Below are 22,741 nucleotides of genomic sequence, written 5' to 3'. Positions count from 1 at the left end.
TCTGACTGGGCTGATTCAGAATATTTTTTTTTAATTGCCAGTCTCCACCCATCCTAATGATGTTTTGTAGACACAATCTCTTTTATTATAAAAAGGAAAAAAATTCACCCTACCACACTTTTGCAGTGGAGTTATGCTATCACATCTTATGCATACTATACAGTGGTCAATCATGCATTATCTAAAACAGCATGGGAATAAGGAGCAGTACACTTAAAGGATTAGGATGCAGTGAAGCAAAATAATGTTTTTCAATCTGCGAGAGAAATAAACCCAAATATCTAAATGTGAGTGAGCATTAGCCCTGCTCCTAAGAAAAGGCTAGTTACAATATTGGCACTTTACAATGTCATTTCACATAATTGGACAGTAAACATTTATGGAAACTAAATTTAGAAATTGATTTGAAAGAAACCTAACTCAGCTTTTCCTTCAGAGCAGCCAGTGATAGTTTTGTGGGACCTATTAAAATACATTTTTAAGCAAGAAAGCTTTGTATTTAATCTTCAATTACACACCTGACTTCAATGTTGAAAGGTCATCAGACAAAGGGATGGAAACAAGTTTGGGTTGCAGGCTCTGAAGCAGGGGCCTGTGTGCTTGGTCTCACTGTGACTCTTGCTGAATAATTCATCTGATGGGTATGGAAGTCATCTTCCCCCACAAACTTGGTATTGGCATCACCCCGCATGGGAACTCTGGCACGACCCAATGGGACTAGCTGAGGCTGTAAAGTGGTGCAAGGAAGACAGTCATATTGGTATGAGAGCAGCTTATATTAAATCTCCTTCCCATCCCAACATTTGCACAGTCTCAGCAGCTTGCACCAGCGCAACACGGGTGGTGGCCAACATGTTGCATGCTTTGTCCACAGTTGCAGAAACTAGGGGCAGTTAGTAATAATAACTGAAGCCTCCAGTCTGCAACCGGACAGACCTTTGTCTGTGCCTAAGCACAGGGGCCGGAACCCACTGCGAGACCCGGGCCTGCCCCAGAACTTCAGGGCTCTTTGGGTGCTGCACTTGGGGCCTGGCGCCCTTCAGTGGGCGGGCTGGGCCCAGCGCCTCTGGGGGCAATTCCTGGGCGAAGCGGGGGGGAGCTGCCCTAGCTATGGCTTGAGTCTCCCGCTGGCAGTGGTAGCCTCGGCTAAGGCCCGAGGCCTGGCTCGTTGCCGAACCGGGGGGAGGGGAGCAGCCACCCCGCGGGACCCGCGAGGGCCCGAAACTCAGCCCCACCTGCCAGCAGCACCCCGGCGTGGTGCGCCTCCCGCTCGGGCCAGGGCAGGCAGAGCCGCGGTCCGGGCCGCCGGGAGAACGAGCCTGGCTCTGGCGGCATCGAGCCTGGGCTGCAGCAGGAGGCGAGCTCCCCGCTCCCCGCCCCCCGCCGCCTCCTCGGGCCCGGGGGAAGCGGCCAAAACCGCCCCTCACATGATCCCGCCGGCCCCTAATCCCCTCTGCGCCTCCCCCGGCCGCTCAGTGCGAGGCTGAGGCCGGCGCGATGAAGGGAGGCTGGAGGAAGCGGGCAAGAGGCGGCCGGGTAGCCTCCGTCCTGCTGCTCCTGGGGGCTCTGGCCGCCTTCCAGCTGCCTCGCAGGGGCGCTGCCGCCCAGCGGCTCCGCGGGGACACAGGTAGGCTGCGGGCGCGGAGTGTCAGGCGGCTGCGTTCACACCTCGGGGGCGGCTCCGCTCCGAGCGCCAGGGCGCGGGTGGGGAAGGCGCAGCAGCTGCAGGACCAGCCATCGCGTGGGCCGCTCGGTGTACTGGGGCTTTTCAGCTAATCAATCCGCGATGCCCAGGGGGAAGCGTTGGGAAGAACTGGGACCTGCCTTGTCGCACTAGCGGAGTTGCTAAGAAAGGCAAATTTATTCAACTGTTTCAGTGTGGTCCTGAGTTTTCTCCCCTTCCTTCGCTGGCTGTTTTCCTCCGCGGCGGTTGGAAGGGAGCCGTTTATTTCTTTTGCCAGGATAACTCGAGCATGACCTGTCTATGATTGGAAAATGTCTACGTTTAAGCAAACCTTCTGTGGCCATACAGGGCACGCACCCTAGTTTTTTTTGCCTCTCTGGAGTCTTAACTGGGAGTCAAACAGAGTGGGACTGGAAACCTTAACATTGGCTGCTCTAGAAAGAGGTGTGTGTCAGAGGCTCATTAGACAAAGGGTTGGAAACAAGTTTGGGGTGCTGGCTTTCCTTAGTGTAGGTTTCACAGTATTATGTGCAGGTAGGGTGACCAGATAGCAAAGGTGAAAAATCGGGACAGGGGTGGGGGGATAATGGGAGCCTATATAAGAAAAAGACCCCAAAATTGGGACTGTCCCTATAAAATCAGGATATCTGGTCACCCTAGGTGCAGGAATGAAACATTAGCAATATCCCTATCCCCTTATGTGTATTGCGACAGTTCTCTGGGACTTCCAACAATTAAGAACAAATCATTTAAAATAGGTTCATATGTTTCACTTAGCCAGAATTCCATTGAAAACATCCTCAAAAGTTTTGTAGCTGGGGTGGAGGGAAGACAGTATTTGAAAATATGCACAAGACCTTTGTATTCTCTTTTCAGAAAATAAAACCAAATGCATCCCCCCTCCCTCATCGGAATTTCCTGACGCATTTTTTACACAACAGGAGAGAGAAGATGGGGGGATCATTATCTATTTCATAATTATCCTTTACATGTTTATGGCTGTATCCATTGTGTGTGATGATTACTTCCTTCCTTCTCTAGAGATCATTAGTGAATGTAAGTTATTTTTTAAGTCCTAGTAATCATTTCTGTAAAACTGAACCGCTATTGGCAAGATTATTCTCTTGGCAGAGTTTCACAATATGAGTACAACTTAGAAATAAGGGCAGAAAGTTCAACACTCAATATTTAGCTTAGCTGGGAAACAGTGTACAGGCAAAATGGGCTTACGGCTGGTAAACTACAGCAGTGTAGGAGATGGAATACTGACATCCAGGCTTAACACTAAAAAAAAATATTGTAAATAAAGTGATTAACTTTAAAGTGATTTAAAAAAGGAAAGTACCAGATGTCCTAGACTAAGGCACATAGCTTTTCCCAGGACACTGGTTCCTGTAGAAAAATTTAACAAAACACACACTAGTACCAATGGGATTCCTCTTGTATGCATCATGTTGATAAATTGGAGTGTTCAGAAAACAGCCACAGAATGATTAAAGGATTAGAAAACATACCTTATAGTGAGATTCAAATTCAATATATTTAGTTTTATCAAACAGATGGTTACGGGGTGATTTACTAACAATCCAAGTATCTACACAGGGAACAATAATTTATAATAGTGCTCTTCAATGTAACAAGCAAAGTGTAACAATATGTAAAGGCTGGAAGCTGAAACCAGACAAATTCAGACTCTACATAAAGGCATACATTGTAATAGAGTAATCAACCATTGGAACAATTTACCCAGGGCTGTAGGGGAATCTCCATCACTAGAAGTTTTTAAATCTAGATTGGATTTTTTTCAAAAAGGTTTGCTCTAGGTCAAACAGGAATTAATTCCGGGAAGTCCTAAGGCTAGTGTTAGGCAGCTCAGGCTAGATGATCAACACTCCCTGCTGGCTTTATCATCCCACATGCAGCAGGACAGAAGGGCAACGTGCACACATTTGCTTTCTATCTACAGTAGATATCTCCTAGCTAAGTGCCTATATTTTAAGATGCTGGATGCATTAGCAATATCTTCCTTAAAATCAGCTTAAGCGTGGGGGGCGGAGACACAAAGGTGTTAACTTGTTAGAATAATCAATAGTTTACCTAATAAATAACCTGACAATTTCCCAGAGCATAAGGACACAATGGTAAGAAGAGTGGTGCCCTCTTCTACCAAACATATGTGCTAGTGGAAACAAGGGAGTTGTTCCATAAAAGCTAGTGTAAACTTAGCCCTAAAGTTTCCTTCATCCCAATACAATGTGGTTTAAAACCAAAACACGTTCATCTTTAAGAAAGACAATTGCTGGGTAAAATGCCTAGTCCTGAGCGGGCTGGTAACTTCATGTTTTATTATGCTTCAAGGGATCTTAAGCTGCTTAATTAAGGGCATGTCTACACTACCACTTATGTCAGCAAAATATATGTCATTCGGGGATGTGAAACCACCCCCCCACCTCCTCCAGGATGTAAGTTTCACTCGCATAAGTGATAGTGTGTACAACACTATGTTGGCGGAACAGCTGTGCCATTGTAAGCTTAATAGTGTAGACATGGCCTAAGCCTTACACAATATATCCATGAAGCAAGTAGTACTATATCCATTTTACAAATGGATTCAGCAAGTGAGTGAAGTAGGAACTACTTGTCAGTTGTTTTATGCTTCACTGAGTCACTGATGCTTGACTTGACTGTATTTTCCTCACAATAGTAGATACATCTAGAACATCAATGAACTTGGATTTAAATCTGAGTTTAAATTTTTCAACCACAAATAAAGGTCCCAATCCTACAAGTTTATAAATCTTGTGCACTTATATTAGAGCAAAAACTATTTCCACACTTAAACCTATACACCCATCTTTAGAAAAGTTTATAAATGAAGTTCTTGATCAATTGTCTTACTGACATTCAAACAACGGTCTCCAAGCATCTGTGTTATAGCTTATTCTGTAACCAATAAATTCATTTTCTTCTGCTAAGAATGTTGATTTTGTGGTTCCCATAATGTAAGGAGCTACCATACTTTTTACACATTAGTTGCAAGTAGTGTGTGTAGACTAGAGGTGTAACTTTTGTTTAATTGTAATTATTTTATTCCATCTTCAGCCCTTGGCCTCTCTCAGGATGTTGCTGGAGCAACTTTTATGGCAGCTGGTAGCTCTGCTCCTGAATTGGTCACTGCTTTTCTAGGTAAAATGAACAATTGTTTAACAATTCAGAATATATAATCGCCCCTCCTCCCAAAAAAACTGAACAGTGGAAATTAACTATGTTGAACACTATTTTGCTTACAGGGGTATTCGTGACAAAGGGAGACATTGGAGTTAGCACCATCCTTGGATCTGCAATCTATAACCTTCTTGGTATCTGTGCAGCTTGTGGGTTGTTATCTAGCGTGGTACGTAAAACACTGATCTAATTCGCCTCTCTTTAGAGCCAAATGATTGTAACTTTCTATGGTTTACTGACAAAGGCCACAAAGCAAGTTTAGTATGATAATAGTTCAATTTATTACTCAGTAGCAAAACAGCATGTAATCAATCAGAAGATAACCAATAAGATTTAAAAACAAAAAACTAATTACTTTTGAGTTACATTTAAATAATTTCCTAAAAACCAAGTTAGTCACATATCAATACAGAAACATTAAGGCAGCATGTTTAGTACTTGGTGAAAGAACTACAACAGATTTGAAAAAGTAATTTGTGTCCTGCAGGTTTCGAGGCTGTCTTGTTGGCCACTGTTTCGAGATTGTTTTGCATATGCAATTAGTGCAGCAGCAGTCCTTGCAATGATATTTGACAGCAGAATTTACTGGTAAGTGCACAATTTGTGTTAAGTTCATGTTGGCTGGAAATTAGTGTGTGTAAAAAAAAAAAATTTATTTTGTCACTTTTTCATCAAGTATTAACCTCAAGTGTCCCAATCTGAAGTTAGTGGTATTATACATTGACAAATATGAATATCTTGTTGGCTTTAAGAACTGTATATTGAATTCAGTGTTCATGAAGGCTGTTAATTAACCATACTGTGGATTCCTGCTTATAAATCTCAACTAGCATAGGCTTCCTTGCACTGCACTTCAGACCTGTTCTGGTGTCCCCTCCCTTGCACAACCATTAGTCTTTATAGTCTAGTCCTTTGCTAACCTCTTTTGTGCACCTGACTGGAGACAGTTGTCCACTATCAAATGGACAGAGTAACTCTCATGAACTGCTGAACTATCCAATGCTAACTATTTTCAGTCAATATTGACCTCGATTGGATTTGAACCTATGAGGAGAGGCTTTAGTCTTTAATTACCAATTTCCTGAACCATTCAGCCTCCACTTTTCTTCTTTCCCACAGAAGTTAGCCTGCAATATGGATGAGAACTTTAACTGGGTAATGGAAGCACCTACCAACTGTCATTATTCCATGTTCCTTATTAAATACATTGCACTCATTTGGTATTTTTATCTTCAAAGACAATTAAAATCCTCAACATCCTTGTGAGCAGAGTTTACAAATAGTGGGCTCAGTTCTAATATAAAGGGACAACTCTACTTAAGTCAATGGAGTTGCACCCGTTTGTACCAGAAGATATTTGGACTAGTTTATTTTCTTTACAAATAAGTTCCTCTGTGTAGCCTTTAGCAAATTAGCTGAACCCAGGAACAGAACTCTGAAGTTCCTGGCTTCTGAGCAGAACTCAGACCATGCCTTCTCTTAATACTTTCACAGTAAGTGTTTGTGGGACTGGGGCTGTAGTCTATTAATCATATTGCTGTAAAATAAGGAGAAACATTAGTCTCCATTATGGTATCTATACATATGTCCCCTTGTAAATTAGAAATCTTTGATAATCTGCATTGGGGAAATATAGTTATCTAATGAGTGGGCAGTCACTTAAGTATTACTAAGCAAAACCAACTTTTTTAAAATCAATTTCTTTAAAAATAAATGAAGATAAAAATGAGTTGGATTTTTATGTAAAATCCAATTTTTATTCTAGGTATGAAGGTGCTTCCCTGCTGCTGATTTATGGGTTATATATTCTGGTGCTGTGTTTTGATATTAAAATCAATCAATATATTATGAAGAAGTTTAGTCCCTGCTGTACTTGTTTTGCAAAAGCTATGGAAGAAAACACTGAACAGCAGCCATTAATTGGCTGGAAAGAAGAATGTGAACCACTAATTTGTCGACAATCAAGAACCGATAGTGGAATTTTTCATGATGAATCAGACTACTCACAGCTTTCTATAAGTTTACATGGGCTTGATGAAATTTCTGAAGGTATTAATACAGCCTCTACCAATCTATGTGTCTCTAATTATGGGAGCAGGGGTTGAGTAAATTGTAAGACTAATTTCAAATGATTTAGACCAAGAAAGAACTCTAGTTGAGTTTTAATACACTACTATTCCTTCTTGGAATCTGACCTTTAGCAAAATCAAAACACAGAGTTGGTTATATAAAGTTATCCACTGGAGGAATGCCAAAGCAGTCATTCATTTGAGCCACAGCAGAAGAACTATGAATGATGGGTAGAGTAACTTTCCTTGAGATTCTTTGAAGTGCATATTTGAAACTTCTCAATGGCTCAGCTGATAAGTCTTTCATTTGATATAACTGCCTCCTGCACTAACTGTGTGATACTGGTGTTCTGTGAAACCTGCAGTTTTATAGCCCCAAAAGATGTGCTATAGTATGGATTTCACTAATGCTTCTGAGACAGGAATTTAAAAAAGAAAGTAACAGCCTGATGTGACTAATCATCTGGTACCTATGGAAAAACTTCACTTATGGACCTAGTTACTCAGTAAGAAAGCACCAAACAAACCTATTACAAAGCTCAGGTTACTCAAGTAAGCAAAATAACTCAGGGGGCTTTTCCTAGTGATGAAAGAAAGGGAAAACTTGTTTGAGACTGTATTTTTGTATGCTTTTGCCCATCATTCTTACAAGTAGAGTCAGGTTATCAGATTATACACCAACATAGCCTCATTACAGGGATAGTTTAAAATGGTTTACCTTTTAATCTCCAACAGATCCTCCAAGTGTCTTCACCATCCCTGAAGCAGATTTTAAAAGAATTCTCTGGGTGTTATCTCTTCCTATTATTACACTACTCTATTTGACCACACCAGACTGCAGAAGACACTTTTGGAAAAACTGGTTCATGGTGACATTTTTCATGTCAGCTGTGTGGATTTCTGCATTTACATATGTTCTTGTATGGATGGTAACAATAGTGGGTATGTACTTGCTGCTATATCATGTCAACTGACTCAATCACTGAGGAATGAATTATTTTTCCTATCTAGTTTCCTTTTCCACCACTGGGGAGGGTTAGATCTTAATTCTGTACTCTTCTGAGAAAGCTTAGCCTCAGATTGCATGTTCATAGCTCAAGTTCCTCCCCTACCCATTGCCCCAAAAAAGTGGTTGACAAGATAATTCAGCTATTACTGTTTTGAAAAGGGCTACTTCAGAACTACCTAAAGACTGTATTGAGAAGTTTTCATAGTTAACTTTTTTTCTCCATCTTATTTCCCTAGAAGAATATATTTTGGAAATTGAGCTTGGCTGTACCATTGTGCTCTACCCAGGGCCGGCTCCAGACCCCAGCGCGCCAAGCGCGCACTTGGGGCGGCATTTTGCCGGCAGGGCGGCAGCCGGCTCCGGCGGACCTTCCGCAGTCATGCCTGCGGGAGGTCCACCGGAGCCGCGGGACCAGTGGACCTCCCGCAGGCATGACTGCGGAGGGTTCGCTGGTCCCGCGGCTCGGGTGGACCTCCCACAGGCATGCTAGCGGATGCTCCACCGGAGCCGCGGGACCAGCGGAACCTCCGCAGGCATGTCTGCAAGAGATCCCCCGGAGCCGCGGGACCGGCGACCGCCAGAGCGTGCGCCGCCCTGCTTGGGGAGGCGGGATTCCTAGAGCCGCCCCTGGCTCTACCATCAGCCTTCCCAATCTAGGTGATGGGCATCTGCTCATGTGGCTATGTAACAATTAATGCATTTGAGAAAAATATTTACAACTTCATTACTCAAGTTGTTCAGAAAATTACGGATTTGTTCTACCTAACATTAAGATTTTAAACAGCATTACAGGTATAGCATTATTTTAAACTGATTTACCAAGCAGGTATCAAAATTACCAAATTTATCTGCCAAGACTGGAGATAAAGGTTCAGTTCCTCTCATACAAGAGCAGTTATCACTTAACTTTACACATTTCCTTGCAAGCATCAATTAGGAGATGAAGATCAATAATGGTCATTTAAAGAAATGAACAGATTTTAGTACCTTTAGTGACAAGTAAAGAGTTTTAACAAGTTTGCGGTTTGCCTTTTTTGCTGCTCTGATGGGGAGGCTTGAATTGTGTGTGTGTGGTAGTGTGAAAGTGATTTAAACCTTTAAAATCATGTGTGTCTAGGAAACTCAGGGAAAACTAGAGTACTTTCTGGCAGTCTCAGGAACTCACATCTTAAGTGAAGGGGCAGAAGTGTTAAGTCTCTAATGAAGTCATCCTGTCTCCTCAATGTTTTAGCAACTAGAGTTAAATAGGTGTAAAAGCAAAAAAAAATGTTTCTGAATGCTGACTAAACTGTTTTCCTCCTTTCAGTTGCTCAACTTTCAGTCACATGGCATAACTTGACTAGTTCTCCAGTCATAGCTTTCAGGGTAGACATGAAATTTCAGCATGTTCTTAAAATTTGAAAACTGACAAGCCTTTCAAGCTTTCTCTCTCAAAAAGCAAGGGCAAGGGAGTACAACCCTTGCGTTTCTCCTTTGTAGCTTATTTTAAGTCTGCCTATGTAGTCTCCTAATTCACCTCTAAATTTGTTTTGAATTAATTCTAATTGAATGTCTTAAATAAGGAAAAACAAATCCTGCCAACAGAGGCTTGTGTAGTTTTATGCAACCAAAATTAAAGAACTAGCTGTCAAGTGGTCTAGTGTAGTGATGGAGGTAATTCAGCCCCTACTACATTCATTCATTGTTTATAAAACACATCCTACTCATAACTAGGTAAAAGCAGGTAAGTTAGTGTAGTGAGCTAGGAATCTTTAACAATCTTTCCCATATTGCGGGCAAGAGAGATTGTCATGGCTCTAACTAGCAGATCAGCAATGTGAAAGTGGGTATTGCCAAAGTTTCAAACAGAGCGAGTGCTGGTCTACTTTGAAAAGTGATTAAAAGTGGTATTGGGAGGGGGTCTGTCTCTCGCAGACTTCAAACTATGTTTGTTCTGTCTACAATATAAAGCTTTGATAACCCTGCATATTCAACCTGGGTTCTCTTCTTTTCATAAATCAGTTTTTGTTAAAGTTAATGCACTAACACTTATCCTGCCCCTGGACTTCATAGGGTTTGTACAGGTTTAACATACTGGAACTTAATTCTGGTGCATATGAAGAATAGAATCTAGCAACAACAACAATTGATAAATTCATGGAGGATAGGTTTATCAATGGCTATTGGCAGGGATGGTGTCCCTAGCCTGTTTGCCAGAAGCTGGGAAATAGGTAACGGAATGGATCACTTGATTACCTGTTCTGTTCATTCCCTCTGGGGCACCTGGTATCGGAAGACAGGATGCTGGGCTAGATGGACCTTTGGTCTGACCCAGTATGGCCGTTCTTATGTTCACATTCCCTATTAGTACATTAGTCCCATCTTTACATAGTCACTTACCAGGCTAGATCTGCACTTTTAACTATGAAGCTGATAAAACTATGTAGTGAGGAAAGATCAGACTCACTTCCATTTAGGTTCCAATCTTACCGTCTAGGGCTAGAAGCTAGCACTCTGTGCCATAGGCTAAAAGATTCATGCTTCAGCTCTCCCTTGTCATGCCCATTACTTTTTAGCCTTCTTGGTTTACAAGCTGACTTTCTTCCTACGCTGATTTCTTAATCTGGGGAGGGAGGGTTTGGACCATTACAAGTTCCAGATCAGAATCACTTTCAATCCCTTCCAACAGAGAAGCAGCAGTTTTAGATTCCCTATTTTTAGGTTTTGCCTCTAACTGACTTAAGCTGGTATCTGGCATGCAACTACAGTGCACCTAAGTTTACAGACAATCCACTGCATAATTCAGTCAAACAAAACTGCTTATTACTGTTTGTCAAAACCCTTACTATTATGGATGAAAGGCCCACAACAAAAAAATTTAGAGGTAGACAATACACTTTTCAGTAAAGTGAATTGAATTATCCATTAAAAAACAAGAGTTTAAATAGAGATCAAATCCTTCAAACGTTCTCCCAAGTTTTATGAATTTCTGCATTAGGAGAAACAAATGGAGACTTTGCTTGACAGTAAAATCAAAACTAAAGGCTGCTCAAGGTTAGCCCAAAAAGATAGAACTGCTTAACTTGGATTTGAATCTCTCTTTAAATTTTAGTTAAGCAACTGAAGCACAAAGATGAAGAGTAGGAGTTAATCCATTTTCAATGTATAAATGGCTACTAGTGGGGAAGAAAGTAGTGTACTGCTACTGAAGTTAATGTGAGAAAACTAGTATTTACCTGCGGGAAACATAGGCTTCTAAATAAGTAGAAGTGTTGCAATTATATTTTACTTAGCATTTTGCTATGTATGACTACTAAGACTTGGAAAGTTGCATTTTTTGACGGAAGTGAAGTTTCACAGCAATTAATTTGGACAGTACAGTAGTAAGGACTAAAAATCTTTTCATATGTCTCCCCAGGGAGTTCATGTGCTTTTTTCAAGAGTGAATGATTAAAGGGGTTACTGCTTCATGTGACTTCCAGAACTCATGTGATAAAATGCCCAAAGAACACAAGGGATTAGTCTATTTTCAGCAGTGCAAAAAAGTGTCACAATTGTCAGAAACCTCTAACTTTTACTGTATCTGCAGGAAGTCAGTAATAGCCTCCTACCTCTAGCTGAGTGGGCATATTTATTTTCAAACTGAAAACAAATTCTACATCATGTTACTGATAGGTGCTTGTTCCATTAGTAAATAACCACTGACTAGTAAAAAAGTTAACAAAATCAGTGTCAAGCCTGTAAGATTTCAGTAAATAAAGTTAAGCTATTCTGAATTCTTACTGGCTTGCATGGATTCCTTTTGGAATTAGCATACAAATACCAATCCTTTCTTTCTCTGGTAAAAACAGATATGTAGCAGTTTCCTCTGACCAGACATCACCTATGAAATGTGTTGTTACTCAGTATCCTTATTTATCCACTACAGGCGATACGCTGGCAGTTCCAGAGACAGTAATGGGTCTTACATTACTAGCAGCAGGGACAAGCATACCAGACACAGTTGCAAGCGTACTGGTGGCTAGGAAAGGTAAGAATTTCAGCATTCATGCTCACTCCATTAAGAACTTGTTTTAGGAGCTAGGGCAGAGAGGTCTCAACACCGATATTTCACTATATCTGAAAGGTTCACAGAGCAAGTCATAAAGCTGCTACTGTTTGAGTGTCTAAACCAAAATTCATTAGTATTAAATACTGAAGTTCACCTAAAGTCAATTGTAGCTTAGCCTTCTAAAATTTAAAGTTTGATATATATATTTTAAAACATTTTAGGAGCAGTCTGATTGCTGTTGGACAAGAATTATGACTACTATAAAACTGCAAGTTTAATTGTGCTCCAACATGACTGATTTTAGCCCAGTGGTATATAGCTTACTTTATCAAGTGATCTCAATGTAGATGCTCATAGTTTAGGAAGATGCTTAGAAAATTCTTTCTACAGTACAATAAAAGTAAATGAACACTTGGTGTTTTTTGTTTTGCAGGAAAAGGAGATATGGCTATGTCTAACATTGTAGGATCCAATGTATTCGATATGCTGTGTTTGGGATTACCTTGGTTTATAAAAACTGCCTTCATAGATATATCAGCACCCGTGGAAGTGAATAGCAGTGGTTTGACTTACACAGCTGTTTCTCTTATTTGTTCCATTATTTTTATTTTTCTGGCAGTTCACCTGAATGGCTGGAAGTTAGATAAAAAACTAGGAGCAATCTGTCTAGTAATGTACTTAGCATTTGTTATAGTGTCAATTTTATATGAACTTGGGATCATAGGGAACAATCCTGTAAAGGTCTGTGGTGGCTAGTTTTAGCCAGTGACTGTACTGAGGAAGACACAAAACAAAGAGAGGATCAATTTCTTCATTTAGTCAAATAAAAAAATCCAAAACTCCCTTTGGGCTCTAAAACTTATTTACAGAAGTTCTAAATCATGGCATAAAAGTAATCTTAAAAATAAAACAACATCACAGCCTAATTGGAGCCCTTTCTTTTAGAGTCAAGAATTACAGTGTGACTACAATGCATATATAAAACCAAAATTCTGGAAGGGACATCTAATTTTTTTACATTACAATGTTGATACGAGCTGGGGGAAATCTGAAACACTAAACAAATCCCACTATGCAATCTTGAGAACAGAGAAAATGGCTTATTTTATTAAAAACAGTATAACCATTCATTTAAACTGAATGACTAGAGACACTTGGCCTAATTTTCCAGAGGTGCCAAGCATCCACAGCTTCTACTGTCTTTAAGGGGACTGCAGGTGTTCAGTACCTCTGAAAATCGGGCAAACTGTCCTTAAAAACCAAACATAGTAAGATTTAGTTAACAAGAATCACAGTATATTAAACACTATACTGTTAAAGGCTGGTGGGATTTAAAAGTTTGTTTTTACTGCTTTTGTAAGCATACAATGTTACTAAAAATGACTTACTAGGATATAGAAGCTAAACAGACATAGGAATGTTCCTGAACACAGTTTTAAATTATGCATTGCGATCCAAGCGTACATCAATTTCTCTGCCATTGATTTTTATGCCGTTCATTATTCTACAGGCTTTTTCAGCAGATTCTGGTGAGTCAAACCTGACTGTTCCACAGCCTTTTGATTTTCCATTCTCCATTTTTATTTCAGCAAACATTACATGACCTGAATAAATAAGTTAAACAGCAGTTACTATAAAGGCTACATTGCACTACCAAGTTAGAGATCCAATGGCAGATTGAGGTAGAAAGGCATTAAAAAAAACACAAAGATTTTAGGAAGCATCTAAGCTTAGATGTTAAAATACAATTTAAAAACATGCTACTATCAAATGGGCTAACCAAGTGTAAGGCTTGCATCCATCTTACAGCAGATTGAATCTTTGGGTCACTCTGAGGTGTTAATTACATTTTCATTAAAATAAATAAATAAAACAAGGAGTTGCTATTCCAATACATTCAGGTAGTGTTTACTTCTTGAAAGGAAACATAAGTGTCAATACAGCGGATAAGAATCAGAGTATAAAAACTCCCTGGTCTACACAAATAGCAACAGTCCTTGTCTCATACCAGTATAGAATTAAACATGCCATTGCCTGAATTAATTGAGCTCAGTTGCACCACCAGAAGAATCCTATTAGACCAGTTTTGAGGCCCTTTCAGCCACAATTTGAGCTATCAGGCAGTTTAAAGATGCTAGCATTCACATAGTGATTACTTAAGAGGTGCATGTTACAGTAAAACAATCATAGTACAGATCAAATGGAGTGGAAGTTCTGTTACTGGAGTGATTACTGAAATAAGAATTAGATGACTTTTCATGGATGGACATTCCTTTATCCTCAATACACTTCTTTAGAAGACGTAAGATTTCAAAAAGCACTCAAGACAGAAAACTAGTCATTAACTGGGTGTTTTAAGAAAGACATTCCATAATGAGCTATCCTTTTAGCTGCACCATGCTAATACAGTCAAACCTCGCAATAACGCGCCCCACCATAATGCGAAATCGCATATAACGCCATCATAAGTTGGCTCCCGTTTAAGGCCTAATACCAGTGATCCCCAACGCCATGGCACCCTCCGGGACATTGATGTGCCCCCGCCTAGTGCCCAGCAGGGGAGAGAAGCTGCGGCCCTGCGCCTGCCGGGAACAGAGAGCACCAGCACCTGCAGCCTCGGAGTTCTCTGTCCCCAGCAGGCGCGGGGCCACGGCTTCTCTCCCCTGCTGGGCACTGGGCGGCATACATCAATGCACCATGTTGGGGACCACTGACTTAAACTGACCGGCTTGAAACCCCGCTATACCACAACCCCGCATTTGGAATTTTTTGGACCCCAAACATCACATTATAGCGGGGTTTCACTGTACAGCCAAGCCCCCAGAAGTAGGCAAGCCTCTCTAAAATATAGGCCTCATTTTTAAGAGACTCATAATACAAGACTCACTTTTCTCAGAACGATGAAACATTTAGAGACAGATATTCTCTGTAGTCCCTTAATGATATTTGCATGTACAGATTTTTCTGATTTGTACTAATCATTCTTTTCTTAAAATCATTCAACAATTACTACATTAGCTGCTGTGAAGATTGTCAAAGAAAAGCAGATGCATTTCTAGGGCTCATCTAGTTAAACATGAACAGAAATTGCGTTGTTTAGAAACAGGGATACTGTGGGCACAGGCTAAAATGCTTTTCAGTATAGCTTATTTCTGTAAATTTATGGATAAAAACTATTCTGATAAAAGCACCTTTATAACTGTATAACTACATCTACACTACCAGTATTATTGGTTTAGAAACTGATATAGCTAAAGCAGTACAAAAAACTGTATTTGGACAACCCTTAAACAGAGATTCTGTTTTCATACTTCTCCTTAGTTCCCCTCCCTACTTCTCCTTTATACTAAACCTGCAGAATGGCTTGTAAAGATTTTTCCACATTTTAATTCCACATTCTTCTAATGTTCACAAAATTCTTTTAATTTTAAGATGCAACATTATCAAGGTTACACATGAAAAGGAGGCAACTATTAAGATTAGCGCAAATGCAAAAAATGGTTACTACTGTTTGGGGCAGGCACCATCTTTTGTTTTGTGTCTGTACAATGCCAAATACAATGGAGCTCTTATCCATAACTATGGGTTCTAGGCACAACAGTAAAACTTGAAGATAGCCAAGAGGAAGAAAGTTTAGGTACAAAAATAGCCACAAGAGACTGGAAAATAGTTTACTATCTTATGCACTCCTGCCAAGTAGCATAAACACAGGGAGGGGAAAAAACCCACACATCCCCTGTAGCAGCAAGTCTCAAAATCTGGGTCAACTGACTCGGGCTTGCACTACAGGGCTAAAAACAGCAGTGTAGATGTTTCCACTCAAGCTGGACCCCAGACCCTGAGGTTCCCATACCCCTCCTAGGTTTCAGGGCCCAAGCGGGAGTGTCTACTCTGCTATTTTTAGCCCTGTAGTGCCAGCCCAAGTCAGTTGACCTGGGCTCTGAGATTCACTGCCGCAGGTTTTTCGTGTTGTTTTTTGCTGTGTAGATGTACCCATAACATCCCAGCAATGAACATCTTTGCATTAAGTCAAAAGCAGGAATACCTGCAACTTCATTTGCTTGGACAAAACCTATGTACATTTGCTATCAAATTTGTAGAGCACAAATGTTTGACTGTCTATTCAACATCTCAGCATAGCACTGCCATCTGATAATTATTTCTTCCTCCCCTCTCCCCCCGCAAAGTAAAAAAAAGCCAATTAGGTTCTGAGTTCAGAAAGTGAGTTTTCAAAGGGGGAAACAAGTTGTTTGTTCTTACATCTAAGCCCCATGATTCATGCATTTTTAGCAATAGGGCCATAAAGGCTTTCTGAATTACCTGCATAAATCAATGCTATGTTGAATATCCACAGCAATCCTGCACGTCTTCCATACACAAAGCCAAACAATATAGCAAGAATGCTTTTATTCCTTTTAATAAGCCACAGCCCTCAGATAATACACAGACCAGGCCCATCTAGCTGAACAAAAACAATCTGCCTCCAGCTGTAAGACACATCTAAAGTCGCAAGAGTAAATTTAGTGCGGTAGTTTTCCTAGAAATTAAAGTATGTGTGCAGGATAAGGCTGGCCAGACTACTCTTCAGGCTATTTAACATTTTGTCTAGGCAATAACTACATCCCACTGTCCCTGTAGACTGAACATTTGTTAAGCTCTTACTTTATGGCTTATGCAGGACAACAACATTTGCAACCTTCCATATACTTACCACATTGACTGAATTTCTCTTTTAGCTTCTGCCAGGTCAAGTCAAATGGAAGCTAGAATGAAAACAGGTATTAATAATATATACAGACACCAAGTGGAAAAAATAGGTGGCTGTTTGAATTCACATGCTTACATTTCTGACAAATATCTGGTTGCCTTTAGAACCTCTCTCTCTCACACCACTTCCCATCGGGCCAGCCACAAATCCTCGGTCCATATCAATGTTCCTGTCAAGGCCAGCTCCCATAGCTGGTCCCATTCGATCAAAACTGGAGCTCATCCGATCCATCCCCATCCCCATTCCTCCAGTCATACTATTCATACCACCCATTCCACCACCTAGGCAGAGAGAGGAAGAAAAGATGTTCAGGAAATAAAAATAAGTTTACTTCATGATATTAAATTAAATGCAAGTTATAGCTGTATTGTAAGTGAACTTAACTAATTAGTATCAGAGGGGTAGCCGTGTTAGTCTGGATCTGTAAAAGCAACAGAGTGTCCTGTGGCACCTTATAGACTAACAGACATATTGGAGCATGTACATGCATCCGACGAAATGAGTATTCACCCACGAAAGCTCATGCTCCAGTACGTCTGTTAGTCTATAAGGTGCCACAGGACTCCTTGCTGCTTTAATTAGATCTCTTATGTAAGGAAAATGCAATCATTTTAGGTAAGAAAACTGGTCTAGTACAGAGCATAATGAAGTCTGTCATATTTCATATAAGCTCCTAGCAGATTCAAATATTAGCATGTTAGCCTGATCACAGTTGCTACATTCTTTGCAAGTTACTAAAATTGATGTTTTTATTTGAACATTTCTGAATTATCAAAATATCAGTACTGTACAATAAGATACCAAGTAGCAGATACAGAAGTGTTGATGGACTAGTACTGTATCTATAAAAAACATTCCAATGAGTAACATCACAAACCTCACAGGAATTGAAAGTTCAATGATTTTCAAATTTCACTAAGTCATACAGTGGACCAAAAAGATTAAATGAAAATTTTGTAGACATTTTAGAACATGGATACTTCGAGCATTATAATCCAGGAAGGCAAAATAAAAATACATCAGTTTTCCTGAATGCAGATACACACACTTTTACCTACCTGATGGCATCATCTTCTAAAGGAAGGGTTCTTTGGATATTAAACTGGATTGGCATTAATAGCCACTACTTGATATCAGAAGCCTGGACTTTCCAACATTAAATGCTATTTTAAAGCACATTAGTTTGTGTCATGCGTGTGAAACTACTGGCACTCAGATAAATATCCTATTGAATATTTTATGAATCCACAATTAAAATTCAGGTAAGGCAGGAGCTTCAACTTCATCCACATGTCTTGAGTATCAAGGAAGTGGATTTCCTAATATGCCACCCAAAATAGCCAATGTCTTTCAATTATCCCAATGTGAAGGTGTCATGCCTACTGACTATGAATGTTGCCTTTACACAAAAAGTTAACTGTATTATATCTGAAATTCTAGACCACAAACGATGGTTTCTAGCATGCTTTACTTACTGCAAAAATTACAGTATTGAAAAATCAGAGTTGTAGGATTCCTACAAATAAATCACCCTACCTTTCTTCTAGCAAAAAGCTTACCTGAATGCTGCTCCTTTCGTCAAAAATACTTAGCATACTAAGAAGTTTGACAAATTCCAACACCAGATTAAGAGTTAGAAAGGATGTAGTGAATGAGGAGGAAACTCCATGTTTATATATAAATAGGGCCCTACTAAATTCTTGGTCCATTTTGGTAAGTTTCACAGCCAGAGGGTTTTTTTAATTGGTCAATTTCACATTTTCAGATGTTTGCATCTGGAATTTCAATGTGTTGTAACTGTGGGGGACCCAACCCAAAAGGGCATCATGGTGGGGTGTAAGGTCACAGGATTGCCATAGAGCTTCCTGCAGCCAGGGGAGGTTCCTGGAGGTGGGTCTGATCTCCCCCGTAATGCTGGGAGTGCCCCAGCCGGAGGCTCCTAGCTACTAGTCAGGGCTAGGCTGTGGAGGGACAGGACTTTCTCTTCCACTGCATGGCCAGGGGGAGGAGAGATATCAGACCCACCTCCGGGTACCCCAGAGATGGGTCTGATCTCCCCTCAGAGTGGTCATGCAGGGGAAGACGAAGCCCCATCCCTCCCCAGCCCAGCAGACCAGCAGCTGGAGATCAGTGAACAGTAGGAGCCCCCAGTTGGAGTGCTCTCAGCTCTGCTGCTCCCCTCCAATAGCTAGATTTCACGGGGGGAGGCCTGATTTCACAGTCTCTGAATTTAGTAAGGCCCTATATATAAGGAAAGCATCTCTAGCAAAAGAGCTCCTCCAAAAACAATTAGAATTACAATCACAACCTGGGACTGATACATGAATATTTTCCTGCCACTGAAAGTATTGCACTAGAACAAGTTAATTATTTTCAAAAAAATCTTCTGCTACATCTATACATTGATCATTTACATTCTATTGAAACCAATCAACCTACTCATTCCAGATCCTACTGGGCCCATGCTAGAAGCACCCATTCCTCCTGCAAAACCACCAACCATTGCACCACCTAAACAAGGATAGAAAAAAAATCAAGTTAACAAAGCCAGACATATTAGCAAGTACACTAGTTAACATTTAAAACTACACAAGACATTCTTACCTTATGGTTCTTCTCTGTGGACTGGTTTCACTTGTGTATATTAGATGGGTTGGTACTTTATTATGCAAGCTGGATGGGAAGCCTCTAAATTAGTGACTTTGATGGCCCCTAGTCCTGAGCTCTTTTTACAAGTTTTAAGATGCTTTCCAAAGCCTCTTTCTAGGAAAAAATTCTTTTGTACAGACAAATTGCCATTACGGCAAGATAGATGGAATAAAGAAAAATGATCCTGCAAGAACACCAAAGCAAGGCTAACAGGACCACCTTATTGTGAAAAATATAGAGTGGAAAGGTCTTCTGTCATTCCCACTCCCAACTGATGTACCAATACCAGGAGAATTACTTGAAGCTTTTGCTTCTCTTCCAAAAGATGCAAAACAATTCAAAGGAGCTGCTTATTAAACACTCAAGTAAAGATTCCACTGGGAAGGCTATGTGGGTCAGAGGAGAGAACATGCTTTTAGGAACAGTGCTAGGGATGTGGAAGAAAAGACACACCAAATTAATTAAACTCCTAAGAGCTGCAAGACTGAGGCAGCAAGGGAAAAGTACTTTAATCCCACCATTCTAGAACTCTCTCATGATGGCTTTGGTAGAGGTTACCATAGCACTACCCCTACTGTCCCTGTCCAGATTCTGTTGTAAGCAGCTAAATTGCCCTTTTCTGGAGTAAATCTCAGTACCAGGCGAAGTGGTTGAAACTATAATAGTAAAGAACTGAATTATCAGACACAGATGAGCACGATATATTGGGGAAGAGTCACTGAGGCTTTTGTTGAGAGAAATAATACCTCACCATTCTATTAGAATTCTTTGAGGATGTCAAAATAAGCATGTGGACAAGGGTGATCCAGTGGAAATAGTGTACTTGGACTTTCAGAAAGCCTTTGATAAGGTCCTTCACCAAAGGCTCTTAAGCAAAGTAAGGAGTCATGGGATAAAAGGGAAGGTCCTGTCATGGATCACTAACTGATTAAAATCTAGGAAACAACGGGTAAGAATAAAGAGTCAATTTTCACAATGGACAGAGGTAAATAGTGGGGTCCCACAAGGATCCATACCGGGACCAGTTCTGTTCAACATATTCATAAATAATCTGGAACAAGGGGTAAAGAGTGAGAATAGTGAAGTGGCAAAATTTGCAGATGATACAAACTTACTCAGGATAGTTAAGTCCAAGGCTGCAAAGCGCTACAAAGGGATCTCACAAAAACTAGGTGACTGAGCAACAAAATGGCAGATGAAATTCAGTGTTGATAAATGCAAAGTAATGCACACTGGAAAACAATCCCAACTATACATACAAAATGATGGGTTCTAAATTAGCTGTTACCACTCAAGAAAGATCTTGGAGTCATCGTGGGCAGATTTCTGAAAACATCTGCTCAATGTGAAGCAGCACTCAAAAAAGCTAATAGTGTGAGGAATCATTAGAAAAGGGATAAACAAGAAACAGAAAATATCATATTGCCACTATATAAATCCATGGAATGCCCACACCTTGAATACTGCATGCAGTTCTGGTCACCCACCTCAAAAAAGAAAAAAAAATTTTTTTTTTAATTGGAAAAAGCACAGAGAAGGGCAACAAAAATGATTAGGGATATGGAACAGCTTCAATATGAGGAGAGATTAAAAAGACGGCGACTAGTCATCTTGGAAAAAGAGATGACGGAACAGGAATATGATAGAGGTCTATAAAATCATGAATGGTTTGGAGAAAGTGAAGAAGAAAGTGTTATTTACCCCTTCACATAATACATGAACCTGTGGCAAATGAAATTAAGAGGCAGCAAGTTTAAAACTAACTTAAGGAAGTACTTCATACAACCCACAGTCAATCTGTAGAACTTGTTGCCAGAGGGTGCTGTAAAGGCCAAAGATATAAATGGGTTCAAAAAGAATCAGATAAATTCATGGAGAATAGGTCCGTCAACGGCTATTAGCCAAGATGATCAAGGATGCAACCCCATGCTCTGAATGTCCCTAAACCTCTGACTGACAATAGCTGGGACTAGACCATAGGGCACAGATCACTCAAACTGCCCTATTCATTCCCTCTGAAGCACCCTGCACCAGCCACTGTTGGAAGACAGGAAACTGAGCTAAGTGGACCATTGGTCTGACCCAGTATGGTCATTTTCATGGAGAAGAGAATAGACAGAACTCTGATAAACCTAGATCTGCTAGACTGTGACAAAGGCAGCGTCACTGTGACAATAGATCCTGATATGAGAAGACAAATGAGTGTGGTTCTAATACCATCCAATGTATGTCCACAAACTGATGACTTGCTCACCCCAGAACTATCAGCACAATCTTGGCTCTGTCTTGCTTGATTTTATTACCCTTCACATGAAAGAAAACAAGAGTGTGCATGGTATGGGCTAGAAGGAAGAACACTGAAAACTTCATGTTGCCCATGCTACTTTATCTGCTGGAGAACCTTTCACATTCTGGGTTTTTTTGTTTATCTGGTCTGGTGTTTTTTGCCACAGAAAGTCAGTGACTGACTTGCCCAGACTGCACACACTCTGAATACCCAATTTCTGAAACTGTTCCCCAGGGTGGATATATTTTCTGCATAATGAACCTGATGACAGACTGGTTAGCTCAGCAGTTCAAACGGAAAGATGATTATTCTGAGGTCAGGTAACACTGGTGTGGCAAAGGGGGAAACACTGTTCCTCTGAGAGACCATCCTTCTACTCAGGTTTGCAGAGAATAATGTGCTGATTCTGGCTAGAATACTGAGCTTGTTCAATGCAAGCTGAGCTTTTCAGTGCTCCAGCGGGTGGGCATCAAAAGCTCTCTCTCTGAAGTACAATATTTCCTTGGGTCAGATGGATGCTTAGACCGGATCCCCAAACCCAAAAAGCTTGTGTTCGGGTCCTGCAGGGGCATCCTTTTCATTGTTGCATCACAATGCAACACATTTTGTGACCTATAGGGGAAAGACTATTTCATACTTATTGCTTTGATTGAAAGTGTCCTCCATGATAAGGAACTGTTTGCAGCAGAGTTTGAAACCAGGGTACTAAATCCCAGCAGGATACAGTAAGGTCACACAACATCAGCAGAGCTCAGATTGCTGGAGAAATCTACCATGCTAATTGGGCAATCAGATTTTATCCTCAAAGTGATTCTGAAGGGAATACTAGTCTCCAAGCATTTGTTAGGAGCAAGAAAGCTTCTGCCAAGCGTGTCTCATTAATGAAGAGGCCTAGACTCAAGAACATCTCCACTCTGGCCACAGCCATTAATACACAAACTTATAAATAAGCTAGCCATCTAGGTAGATGATTTCATAGATCTTGTTCTAGATTCATAAGTTTCCTTGATATTGTAGGCA

The 22,741-nt window shown here is 40.6% G+C and overlaps 2 protein-coding genes and 1 long non-coding RNA gene across 10 annotated transcripts in view; 1 reads left to right on the top strand and 2 right to left on the bottom strand.

The window, feature by feature from the left end:
- The window catches only part of LOC123344201, a 221,491-nt gene extending 220,767 nt beyond the window's left edge, over nt 1–724 (bottom strand). For all 3 annotated transcript variants that reach the window (XR_006572483.1, XR_006572485.1, XR_006572484.1), the window contains exon 1: nt 519–724. This is a non-coding gene — a long non-coding RNA (uncharacterized LOC123344201). The remainder of the gene's footprint in view (nt 1–518) is intronic.
- Nucleotides 624–12,773, top strand: SLC24A5 (solute carrier family 24 member 5). Of its 3 annotated transcripts, none has more exons than XM_044980117.1 (9): nt 624–760; nt 2,561–2,740; nt 4,787–4,870; nt 4,975–5,078; nt 5,397–5,497; nt 6,675–6,958; nt 7,714–7,920; nt 11,895–11,996; nt 12,451–12,773. In XM_044980117.1, the coding sequence occupies exons 1-9, from the start codon at nt 712–714 to the stop codon at nt 12,771–12,773; spliced, it is 1,434 nt and encodes a 477-aa protein (XP_044836052.1). In that variant the 5' UTR covers nt 624–711. The 3 variants fall into 3 exon arrangements, with proteins under 3 accessions (XP_044836052.1, XP_044836051.1, XP_044836053.1); XM_044980116.1 differs by lacking the exon at nt 624–760 and adding an exon at nt 1,273–1,627; XM_044980118.1 differs by lacking the exon at nt 624–760 and adding an exon at nt 1,689–2,128.
- A 41-nt stretch (nt 12,774–12,814) lies between these two features.
- The window catches only part of MYEF2 (myelin expression factor 2), a 35,541-nt gene continuing 25,614 nt past the window's right edge, over nt 12,815–22,741 (bottom strand). For all 4 annotated transcript variants that reach the window (XM_044980112.1, XM_044980113.1, XM_044980114.1 and 1 more), the window contains 4 exons: nt 19,225–19,296; nt 16,861–17,066; nt 16,729–16,780; nt 12,815–13,621 (listed from right to left, as the gene is read on the bottom strand). In XM_044980112.1, coding sequence (XP_044836047.1) covers nt 13,458–13,621; nt 16,729–16,780; nt 16,861–17,066; nt 19,225–19,296 — 494 coding nt within the window. In that variant the 3' untranslated portion in view covers nt 12,815–13,457. The remainder of the gene's footprint in view (nt 13,622–16,728; nt 16,781–16,860; nt 17,067–19,224; nt 19,297–22,741) is intronic.

Source organism: Mauremys mutica, chromosome 11 (genome assembly GCF_020497125.1).
Source record: "Mauremys mutica isolate MM-2020 ecotype Southern chromosome 11, ASM2049712v1, whole genome shotgun sequence".
In the NCBI taxonomy this organism is placed as follows: domain Eukaryota; kingdom Metazoa; phylum Chordata; order Testudines; family Geoemydidae; genus Mauremys; species Mauremys mutica.
This window is presented reverse-complemented; position numbering and strand designations above follow the sequence as displayed.

Excerpts from the sequence above, each read along its gene's own strand:
- SLC24A5 (XM_044980116.1), top strand. The coding sequence starts at position 1,498 with ATGAAGGGAGGCTGGAGGAAGCGGGCAAGAGGCGGCCGGGTAGCCTCC. Across the intron at positions 1,628-2,560 it reads GCGGCTCCGCGGGGACACAG|AAAATAAAACCAAATGCATC; the intron begins GTAGGCTGCGGG and ends TTCTCTTTTCAG. Across the intron at positions 4,871-4,974 it reads ATTGGTCACTGCTTTTCTAG|GGGTATTCGTGACAAAGGGA; the intron begins GTAAAATGAACA and ends TTTTGCTTACAG.